The sequence below is a fragment of the Chaetodon trifascialis genome, chromosome 19 (genome assembly GCF_039877785.1).
Source record: "Chaetodon trifascialis isolate fChaTrf1 chromosome 19, fChaTrf1.hap1, whole genome shotgun sequence".
Taxonomy (NCBI): domain Eukaryota; kingdom Metazoa; phylum Chordata; class Actinopteri; order Chaetodontiformes; family Chaetodontidae; genus Chaetodon; species Chaetodon trifascialis.
Genome location: NC_092074.1, coordinates 12,694,779 through 12,705,815, shown reverse-complemented (window position 1 = coordinate 12,705,815; position 11,037 = coordinate 12,694,779). Strand labels below are relative to the sequence as shown.

The 11,037-nt window shown below is 42.6% G+C and overlaps 2 protein-coding genes across 2 annotated transcripts; one reads left to right on the top strand and one right to left on the bottom strand.

The window, feature by feature from the left end:
- Positions 1–106: 106 nt before the first annotated feature.
- On the bottom strand, positions 107–3,538 carry ngs (notochord granular surface). Its single transcript, XM_070987784.1, has 12 exons — positions 3,372–3,538; positions 2,909–3,074; positions 2,603–2,752; positions 2,365–2,484; positions 2,140–2,235; positions 1,749–1,883; positions 1,507–1,617; positions 1,270–1,380; positions 1,018–1,142; positions 577–870; positions 327–482; positions 107–268 (listed from the first exon to the last, which is right to left on the bottom strand). Exons 1-11 carry the CDS (start codon positions 3,536–3,538, stop codon positions 386–388), a joined length of 1,572 nt encoding a protein of 523 aa, XP_070843885.1. The 3' UTR covers positions 107–268; positions 327–385.
- A 736-nt stretch (positions 3,539–4,274) lies between these two features.
- Positions 4,275–9,305, top strand: ccnc (cyclin C). Its single transcript, XM_070987960.1, has 12 exons — positions 4,275–4,415; positions 4,752–4,858; positions 5,134–5,218; positions 5,796–5,865; positions 6,155–6,206; positions 6,315–6,370; positions 7,170–7,205; positions 7,290–7,381; positions 7,500–7,567; positions 7,673–7,752; positions 8,408–8,526; positions 8,825–9,305. The coding sequence occupies exons 1-12, from the start codon at positions 4,384–4,386 to the stop codon at positions 8,877–8,879; spliced, it is 852 nt and encodes a 283-aa protein (XP_070844061.1). The 5' UTR covers positions 4,275–4,383; the 3' UTR covers positions 8,880–9,305.
- Positions 9,306–11,037: the final 1,732 nt, after the last annotated feature.

Here is an 11,037-nt window from a genome sequence, read left to right as displayed (position 1 = left end):
TATGTATGTGTGTGTATCTCTTTTGATTTAAATGAAAGCCACATCTATGATTGCTTGCTGTTTATTCAGTCACTTTGAAACACATGTTCCCAACACACAGGAGGGTTAAAAGAGCAGGAACGCAGATGGAGTTAGGAGCAAGCAGAGCAAAGTCACCAGAGTGTGAATCTTTCTTAATTTCTACATGGATGAACAAGAAACACTTTAAATGGGCACATTCTGTTTGAGCACAGGTTAGTATTCCTCTTCCTGCTGCGCAGTGTGTTTTCTCTTAAACTCAGTATTGAATTATAGGATTTTCTAAGCACTGAAAACACCCGAATAACATGAAACGCTGGCGTACAGCACATATAATTAGCACTGAGATTTGCTGTTGATAAATGGTCTATTCTTCTTCTTCTGTGTCATCAGCTGCCCCAGAAATGATGATGGTGCGCTCCTGTGTGTCCCTCTCATAAGTGTCCTCATCTGTCTTAACTGTTCTGGGAGAAACAACAGGCAACAGGTGGAGAAACAAGATTAAGAAATGTCATGTTGTCAGTTGGCTATCTCATTCGGATTGATGTCACCCTCTACCTCATGAGAACAGTCTTTCTCTCGGACATCTCAGTTGCCTGCTCCTCTAAATTTGTCTGGGTGTCTGATGAGGCCACCTCCGCTCGGGCTCCGCCAGCACCCGAGGCTTTCTCAGCCCCTCTACAGGTCAAGTCACCGGAGGCTCCATCCAGCTTTGAAATTGCTGCAGGGGCTGAGCTATCAGAGGCTGACGCTGCACGCATGCTGACACCGGAAGTGAGATTCAGGCCTCCGGTTAGGGACAGGCTTCGGACCATGGTGCCCAGACGGCTGTCTTCCCCCTCAATCAGCTTCCTGATAAATGTAAACAGAGGCAAGTGAAGCTAAATACTGCATAGGAAAGAAAAATATGTGACAAGTTTTCTCGTTTTCATTGCCCCATCTCATAATTTCAACTAAATGCGGTGATCTGCTTTCAAGCAGAGGTTATGCTTTGTTCACCTGTAGGTGGTGATCTCAACCTCCAGAGCCATCTTTACATTTAGCAGGTCCTGGTATTCGCGCAGCAGCAGAGCGATCTTCTCCTTGGTGACCTTCAGATCCAGCTTAATCGCCTCTATACGCTCCTGTTGCAGAATACAATAGATTTATCTAAAGGAGTTTGGGTCAGTGGATGACTTCAAAACATCATATGCATCCTTCTGTGTGAAAATCCTGAGATTATACACATAAATGAAGTGGTACGTCAGTTACCCGTAAGTCCTCCTCCTTCTTCTTGTGTTTTTCCACTGCATCACGAATCTGAGCCTCCAAATACTCATTCCTCATCTTGAGTGCATCCAGTTCCCGTCCCTTGCTGAGAATCTACACACACACACACACACACACACACACACACACACACACACACACACACACACACACACACACACACACAGCTAAGAAGTGGTAATAGTAACCATGAACAAGACTCAAAAAAATCCTACTCACATCCTTTTTGTAGCCTGTGATTTCCTCTCTCACACTGCGAACACTTTGAACGTGTTTGTTGGAGGCGTTGCTCAGGTCCTGAAACTTTGACCTGTACCAAGTGTCCATTTCCTGGAGGAGGACAAACATTAAAAGAGTTTGCTGTTTATAGCCTCACAGTTGTATTTTTTGCATCCCTGAAACAATAATGATTGTGTGTTATTAACAATGGTAAGTGGCCTCATTGTTGTGTTGTACCCTACCTGTAGGTTTTTGGCAGCAATGCTGTCATATTGAGACTGAATCTGTCTGACAGCAGTGGAGAGGTCTGGGAGGCCAAAGGTCATGTCCACTTTGGAGGTTGCTGAATGAATCTGCTGCATCAGCTCCTCGATTTCCTTTCAGTGGATCACAGAGTGAAAAGAATATCAGTATATGCTGCACTAAAATAGAAATAATAGAAATATGAAAGATGATTGTAGAAATACATGGAGACAGTATTTGATCTGTCATATGTAAACATGTAATTGTGTTATTAAGTTCACTCCATGACTGCACCACAAGCTTTCCCCTTTAGCTTCCTATGAACCTTCACACCATGATGATATTTGTCATGTTGACAGTCTTGCTCACGCTATCCAAAACATGCATTACCTCCTTGTGAACTCTCTGCAGGAAGGCCAGCTCAACCTCCAGCTGTTCCAGGTGTTTCTCCAGCACAATCCGTGCTGAGGTTGCTCTGTCCACATCCTGGGACAATGAACCACACAAGGTTTGATTGGTTTTGTGAAATGAAATCATTTCTGCTCATAAGCCTTGTTTTCACTTGAGAAACATATTAAATATGAAGCTGTGAAAAGACGTTCCTTTGTTTCTTACCGGACGAAGAGCCTCAATGTCGTGCTCTGTCTTTTTCCGGACGTCCACAGCTTCATCATATTTGGCCTTAAGCATGTCCAACTGGCCCAACATCGCCTCCTTGGCTGCCAAAGACATGTCCTGTATATGGGGTGAAAACCAGCACCAGCGTTACCACATTTTTAACCACATCTTCTACGCTAGTCACAACAAACCAAGATCTAAATATGTTGCAGCCATGTGATATGGCTGTCCTTACCCTCTGGGCTCTCATTTGATCTGCATCCCTGTTGAGATCCTTCAGCTGAGACTCGTACAGCTGCCTGAGGCCTGATGGTCTGGCATGACGGCTCTTCAGGGCCTCAATCTCAGCCTCCAGCAGCTTGTTTTTTGACTCCAGGGTTCGCACCTATAAGAAGTTACGAGTCGAAAGCACAAAAACAAAGTAATTACAGCATATTGGTTTATACAATTGTTGCTTTTGCTATATTTTATCTTGGAATAATTGCAAAATATATAAATATGGGCTAAAGCTTGTCTGTCTTTGTGTGTCTGGTCTTCTTGCCTTTTCAATATACACCGCCAGGCGGTCATTGAGGGCTACCATCTCCTGCCTCTCATTGGTTCGAGTAATCATATAGGTCTGGTTCTCTGCTGCAGCTGCATCCAGGTCCAGTTTTGACCCAAGGCCCATAGACATACCAAAGCACAGCGCTCCCATACTGCCACTGCTGTAGATAGGATCAGAAAACAGTGCAGCAGATATATCATTTTATGGATGTTTTTTCTTTAATTTTGAACAGGGTTTTTAGATCTGTTAGGTACTTCACATCCATATAATAGCTGATCTGTGTGCCTTGCTCGAGGTCTAGAGTTCATTCCCCCCTGAACACTACATCTACACCTGTTCAGTGCCTAGGATGGCTTAGGATCATACTTCTTGTGATTTAGCATGCAATTTTGCTGCACATTTGAAAAAAATCTAAAACAAGTGAATGGGATTGAATGGCATTGGACAGGTGACTCACCTGGTCACGGCCCTGCGCCCCATCGCCCCACCAGTCCGCGTGAAGCTGGCCGACCGGTGGCGGGTCTCCCTGCGGCTGGGAGAGGGACTGGACACCCGCAGCTGGAAGGCAGGAGTGCCGTCGAAGTGCCGGCGGTAAGAAGATATCCTCTCCGGACTGCAGCTCATGGTGACGCTACTGTTACTTCTGCTACTTGAACTGGAGACTCGACACTGGTCACTCACACCTTTTAGTCTGTGTTGGGGTCTTTATATCTTCAGCCCTTCCCTTAACACTGCGGAGGAATGTTGAACCTCCCCAACCCGAGGGTGAATGTCCCTACAAACATCTATCAAGGTTACGTCAATTAACTTATTATAGGTGGTTGAAAGAATCGTAATATGCAATTGGTTGTTAACTTACCTACATTGGTAAATTAAATTTAATTTGTTTTAATGTGTGTATCCACATTGACTGCACATGCTGCTGTGTATTTATTCATAATGTTACATTAGGTATTTTACTTATAGTGTCTTTAATTTCGTTGCACATCCATCAGTCTGTCAGTCCACACGCCTACCCACCCATCCACTCCGTCTAGCATTTTCATATTTTTCCGTTTGATGGACACATATATTTTAAAATTTAACAAGACAGGATCCATAAATCTTAAAAGAAAAAAAACTGAGTAAAAGATAATAAGAATAAAAATCTTTCATGTCTGCCCTGCAATCAGCTGGCGACCGGTTCAGGGTGTACCCCGCCTCTCGCCCATTGTAGCTGGGATAGGCTCCAGCCCCCCGCAACTCCGAAAGGGATAGGCGGTATAGATAATGGATGGATGGATCTTTCATGTGGGATTGTAAAGGCGGAAAACAAAATCCGGAACCATTGTACGGAGTCGTCCCTTTGCGGAAAACTTTTAATGTTACACCAGTGTCTGTTTCGCTAACTACTTTGCCTTCGCTGCAGACTTCTTTGGAGGAAAGTGAAAACATTTTAAAGAGTGTCTCTCTACCTCAGTTGCTGTGATATGGCGGGAAACTTCTGGCAAAGTTCTCATTAGTAAGTTTTCTCAAAAATGTGACGTGTTGCGTCTTTATTTTGTAAATCACCGTCTGTGTTGTGAGGCCTAGCTGTGTCGCACGGCAGAGCTAACAGTTTCTCTTGAAGTATTGTTGCGATATAAAATTACTATTTAAATTAAGACAGCAAGAAAACATATTAAAGATAAAGACTGTTTTAAAATCCATAATTAGACTTGCTTCCTTTTATATTTTAAGGCTAACATGGCTGTCATGATGCTGTTGTGCTAACCGCTAGCTTGGTTGAGCACAGTTTGACAAACCAGCGTAACTGTGAATAGTTTGAAATAATGTGTTTTTATTTGGTCCGTCAAAGTCTGCAGTGGGTTCTGGACAAGCAGGACTTGATGAAAGAGCGTCAGAAAGATCTGAAGTTTCTTTCTGAAGAGGAGTACTGGAAGCTGCAGATTTTCTTCGCCAATGGTATTTTTTTATGCTTGTGATGATAATTCATAGCCTGCACTCATTTGCAATACCTGTTGCCTTCTTAGACTTAAATTAAATGACACAGCTGAATGTGTTTTCTACTTTCCACACACACACATACACACACATACACACACACACACACACACACATATATATATATATACATATATATATTTATATATGTATATATATATAATTTTCTGTACTTAGCAAGATAATGAATTCCTGGTATCTTTCTTCATGTCATTTTGTGTTTACTTCTCTTTCAGTGATCCAGGCTTTAGGGGAACACCTGAAGCTGCGGCAGCAGGTCATTGCTACTGCAACTGTGTACTTCAAACGCTTCTATGCCAGGTGAGGAGGACGTGTCAGCCTAACACCGATGACCTGATAATAGAATACATTATCATTGTTCATAACATGGTTGATTTTAGCTGAGCAGTCAATACTTTTATGATGTTTGATCTTGTCAGTATAACATTAAACCCTTGCTGTAGTGCATGCATTTCAGTTTTCCCTTAATGTACTTCATTCTTCCTCACATACAGTATGGTAGCTCTGAGCTATGGTGGCTGAGCTCATTGCACTGCAAATTAAGAAAACATGCAAATTGACCAAGCACAAGTAAACAGCTTCACCAATGTGAGAACACATGCAGGGCAGTTACTCACCACACAACCAAATTTCAGAAATGCATTGCAAGTCGTGCCGATGCATTGTCTGTGCTGCTTGCAGTGCTTTTCTGTTTTTGGTAGGGTTGTGTGTGTTTGCAGCTTGTGTGTTGTTGTTATTGTGAGGATGTTTTCTTAATTTGTTTGTGTTCTGTCTAGTTGCATGTGTTTTCTTGAATGACTGCGCATTGTGTGCTCCCTTCTGTGTGTGCTTAAATCCTGCTTGTCGTCAAAGCTGATGAATCTCTTCTTGTTTGCAGGTATTCCCTGAAAAGTATAGATCCGGTGCTCATGGCTCCTACCTGTGTTTTCTTGGCTTCTAAAGTTGAGGTATGAAAGTTTCTGTGGTGCCAATAAGACGAGAACTTTACACTGTTCACTGTTTTTATCAGAACAGTAACATATAGACAAAGCAGCATGAGCTCCATGTATGATCATATGACCATAATATTGACTGAAAACAAATAAGGAAAGGAAGACATTGTTTGTAAGGGTGGTTATGTGGATTTTCATGAAAGCAGTAAGCTTCCCTACTCCTCATCCAAGTCTCCTCAGTAGCTCCACCCTGGTCTGCTGTATCTGTCTAATCTGAGCTCAAGAAAATTTTATGTCCTTTCAGGAATTTGGAGTTGTGTCCAATACCAGGCTGATCTCTGCAGCAACATCTGTGTGTAAGTCACCACACTTGAGTAATAATTTTCCTGAATTTGAAAGTAATCTGAAATTGTGTGTCCTCTGCAGTGGAGGTGGTGCAGTCATGTTTTGTTTTTGTCACACAGTGAAAACAAGATTTTCCTATGCCTTTCCAAAGGAGTTCCCTTACAGAATGAATCATGTAAGTAAAATGTCCATGTGACAATTATAATAAGCATTAGCAGTTACATTCAATAGTAAACGTAATTGTTTTCCTCCTTCCTCTCCAAAGTTATTTATGCACTGCTGTGCTACATTACAGCATACCAAGAACCCCTTACACTGTATCACAGTGTTGCCACCTCAGTGTTTACCAATACGCGAGATTCCACAACTAATGTTCACAATCCTCCGATAAAAATCTTGTTGCAGTGGGAGATGGCTTCGACCGCAGCTGCCCACGCATTCGTTCTGCGTTTCTCACCATGGTGTCAGGTGGTGTGCCCCACCGGTATTTTATCTATCCATCATCTCCACAGAGTCGCCAGGACGTCACGGGGCTGTTGTGACACGCTGCGTGTCTGAAAAGTCATGTAAACTATTATTTATAGTGAGCCACCACGGAGCGATAAGAGGAGGGAGCAGTTCACACAGCAGAGAAGGAGTTAGTGGGGCGCTGCAACTCAGAAACCTAATTTTTCACATCCAGTCTGCAGACGTAGTGACGGCGATGCCGACAGTTGTGAGGCAATATAACGAGAACAGCCGTAGTGTTTGTTTGAAAGGTCGGTTGATGTCTCCTGATAGTCATACTCCCCAACAAAAATTTGTGCCCTGAGAGCACAAATACCAAATATATAACTCCCCATCTCTAGCTGATTTCGAAGCATTAGCTTCAGTCTGAGAAGGGTTTATTTCAGTATTTTGTTAGATCCAATACAAACAAATTGAGCTGAACTGGTCTCACATGTTTAATAAAATTTCAATTTGTGTCTTTACAGATATTAGAATGTGAGTTCTACCTTCTGGAGTTGATGGTGAGTGAAGATTGTGACTGTTCTGTAAGCTGTGTGTTGCTTGATTGGATGGATTGTTAATTGCTTATATAATGTGTTTTTCAGGACTGCTGCCTGATAGTGTACCACCCCTACAGACCATTGTTGCAGTATGTGCAGGATATGGGACAGGAGGACATGCTGCTGCCCCTGGCCTGGTATGATACTGTCTGTGTACACTTATGTGGAAATGAAGCGGTGACGTGAGAAATAATTAATCACAACACATGCTACACATGCTGTCGGTTGTAGGCTGACTCTGTGTCTCTTTCCCAGGCGAATAGTGAATGACACGTACAGGACGGACCTGTGTCTGCTCTACCCTCCCTTCATGATTGCCTTGGGTAAGATTTGTCCCCACGCATTTCTCATTGCAGCTGTTTAATGTACTTACTGACTTAAAATAAGATTTAGCAGATGTAACGTGATCGGCTGTTTTCCTCCCACAGCCTGTCTGCATGTCGCCTGTGTGGTACAGCAGAAAGATGCCAGGCAGTGGTTTGCAGAGCTCTCTGTTGACATGGACAAAGTAAGAACAGCCTTATTCTCAAAAATCAGTTTCCCTCTTTAAGAGGAAATAGGAAATAGGCACCGGCCTACACAGCACAGTGCAGTATTAATCATCTCCTAGTTCTCCAGTTGATGTCATGCCATTAAAGCGCTTCTCACCTTCATGGGTTGTCTGCTTTCAAGTAGCATGCAGGCTGAGGCTGAGCTAACTGGTATCCCACAAGTCACCGCAGCTGTTGTAAAAGCAGATGATGAATGCAGCTGGTCTGTGTTTGAGAAAAATAGTTGATGTTCATCTCGTCTCACAGAGTCAGGCAGACTCAGACTGACCGTACACTGTGTAATATATCCACTTCATTTGTCAATATTTTAACATGAGGAAAGTTACATAATGGTTGAAATCTAAGAACATTGTCTCAAACCGCAGAAGCCATCTGATTCAGACTTTAGTCACCACAACGATGGCATTATTATGTGGGCTCAAGGTGAACAAGAGCGTGTCCATGTATGACTTGTGACATGGTGTTTTAATGTCATTTAAGGAAATGCTATAAAAGCAACTTAGCCAGTCTGAACTGACGACTGGAAGTACAGTTCAGAGGAGAACCTGTTTTCCTTTTAGACCATGTTGTATTGTAGCAGCTAAGTTCCCGTTTTGTGCGTTTTCTGTCAAGATCTTGGAGATTATCCGTGTCATTCTGAAGCTCTACGACCAGTGGAAAAACTTTGATGACAGAAAGGAGATAGCTGCCGTGCTAAACAAGATGCCGAAGCCCAAACCTCCTCCGAACAGGTAAACCATCGCCATGTACAGTGCATGCTTATTTTAATTCATAGATTCTGGCTTTTTCTTTTAAAATATAATGCAAGTGAAATATAAAGTGTTTGAAGCATACATAAACAGCATTAAGCTGCATTTGAGGTTGTCACAGTGAATAAAAGCCTTGCTGTGGTGAGATCACTCAGTCAGGAAACCACTTAACCCAAATGTGATGGATCTGGAGAACGTTGGATCTGGAGAATGTTTCAAACTCCATGCCTTGTGATGTATCTCAGTCTAATTTCTCCATCTGTCTCTGTGTTGTCTACAGCGAGGGTGACCAGAGCTCCAATGGCAACCAAAGCAACTCCTACAGCCAGTCTTAGTGCAGCGTCTGTATTTCCATGGGGATCCATAATGTTGGATAACCTTTGTGGTGTCAGCTGAAAAAAAAAAAAAATCACATTTCAGCCGACCAAGATGTCCCTTCATCTTTGAATGACACCTCAAAAAAAAAAAAAAAAAACCTCTTCAGAGCTACGTCTTCATTTTCCCTGTCTCTGATCATCATGGGTTCATGGGTTGAGCGAGCAGCCGCTGAAATGCTTGCAGCGACGAGCCGAACGGTGACGGCGGCGAAGTCGTCCCGGTGAGGCGCTAGACTCTGCTAAAGACTTGAAATGAACTAAAACTGAGGAACATTTGGGGTCGGGGAATGTAGGGAAAACTGACGCGAGAACAGATGTGATGGTTTAGTCAAAACCTGTTTTAATGTCATTGTGACGATCCTGACATCCTTGAACAGCCCAGAGGAGCGAGTCCGTTCATGTGGAGCTCCGCGGGATTCGAGAAAACTTGATCACAAGTAGTGAGTGTGTGTGTGTGTGTGTGTCTGTGTGTATGTGTGTGTGACTTGTCAGCCTGGGTGGGTTTTCATTCCTCAGGGACTATAGTAGTCTTCTCTGTAAAATGATTTGATCCTGTGCTGTTAGAGAGTGAATCTGATTGGATATCACTGTGCAACTGTGATGTGATTGGTTGCCCTGTGAGGTTCTGTGCTGGTTGATCGTGACCCTTGGCAGGTAAAAATCCAGAGAGAGGCTCCTCTTTATGGTAGAAATGAACTCTTTGAGTATAAGAATTTACTGTTTGGAGTCATGACACCTCCACCTCCTCCACCCGTTCCCTCCTCCCTTTTGTAAATAGCCTTACATGGTGGCATGCAACATTTCTGTTACTGTGAATAGCTAAGCGATTGAAAGATTACCTGATTTCCAAAAGGCATAAAGTTAAAGATGACACTCCTCCAATGACTCATATTTGTGCAGCTGCACCACATCACAGTCTGCGAGGGGCTTTGATTTTCCTTTGTAGCATGAGCATTTCTCTCTGAATGTTTCTTCCAGACCTCATCTTGACCTCCACCATTCCTGTTAATTGCTATTGCGAACTGAGCTAACGGCTACATGAAAGTGCTTTGCTGTCTCCTTATAGTGTTCTGCTATGTGCCCATAACATTCAGAGTCTAGTCAGATTAGAGCAGTGTTGAGACAGGATTTGAGGAGTATTTATAAAGCTTAGAAATTTGCATCACCTTGTCTTTCCTAACGTTGACTGTGTCTTCATCGTCTGTGAAGCAAATGACTAATAGTGCTTAAAATGTTTCATCTCTAACTTCATGCCTTTTGGAGATCGGTTCATCTCCCACTCGCTTAACTTTTCACAGGAACAGAAATGTTGACCAGGGGTGCCCAAACTTCTGCATGTCACTGTAGTTCTGTTCATTTATTTTATCTTTCATGTTTTCGCTTAATTAATTAAATGGAAATCTTGAGCAGGTTTCACTTTGTACTTGTGCTTCAGATGAAAGTGCCCCTTTTGATTCACTGTCATGATCCTGTTTGCCTGCTGCAAAGCTTATTCTTTATCTCGTTTTCATTTGTTCTGCTTTATTGTACAATATTTTCTGTAAAGCTATTTTTTTGTAAAACTTGTTTTTTTGTTTTTTTTTTGAGGAAAGGCTTTTTTTTTTGGAGTAAACAAATTACAATCCTTGTAGATTTGTCTGGTCTTGTCAGTTTTGGTTGTACATTCTTCTTTTTAATCCACCGTCTGCCATCTATTTAATCAATGAATTGTGGCAATATATGTGTGTGTGTAGATGTCTCTATAAGGTTGTGATGTAATACAGTGGGAGCTGTGTGTGGCTGTACTCAAAACAAGGTGCTTGAAAGCCTTACAAAATAAAAGCTGCTGGTTACAGAGAAACCCCTTCATTAAAGCACATTGTCCTGTTCAGGCTGACGATAACATGTATTTTGGGGTGGCTTTCATTGCATTGCTTGGATGCATTTTTTTCCCTCAGTCACTTCCTGTCACTTGGAAAAAAAACATTGTGTTAAAGGCCACGTAAACATCACTTTCTCACACTAAATGAAAGAATCGACAGAGGTCGGATGCAGCCTTGTTCTGCTCTGCCGTCTGGCATTTTCCTCTCCTTCAGCAGGCTCCATCTGTTACATGACAGTTCACATGAATGGGTGT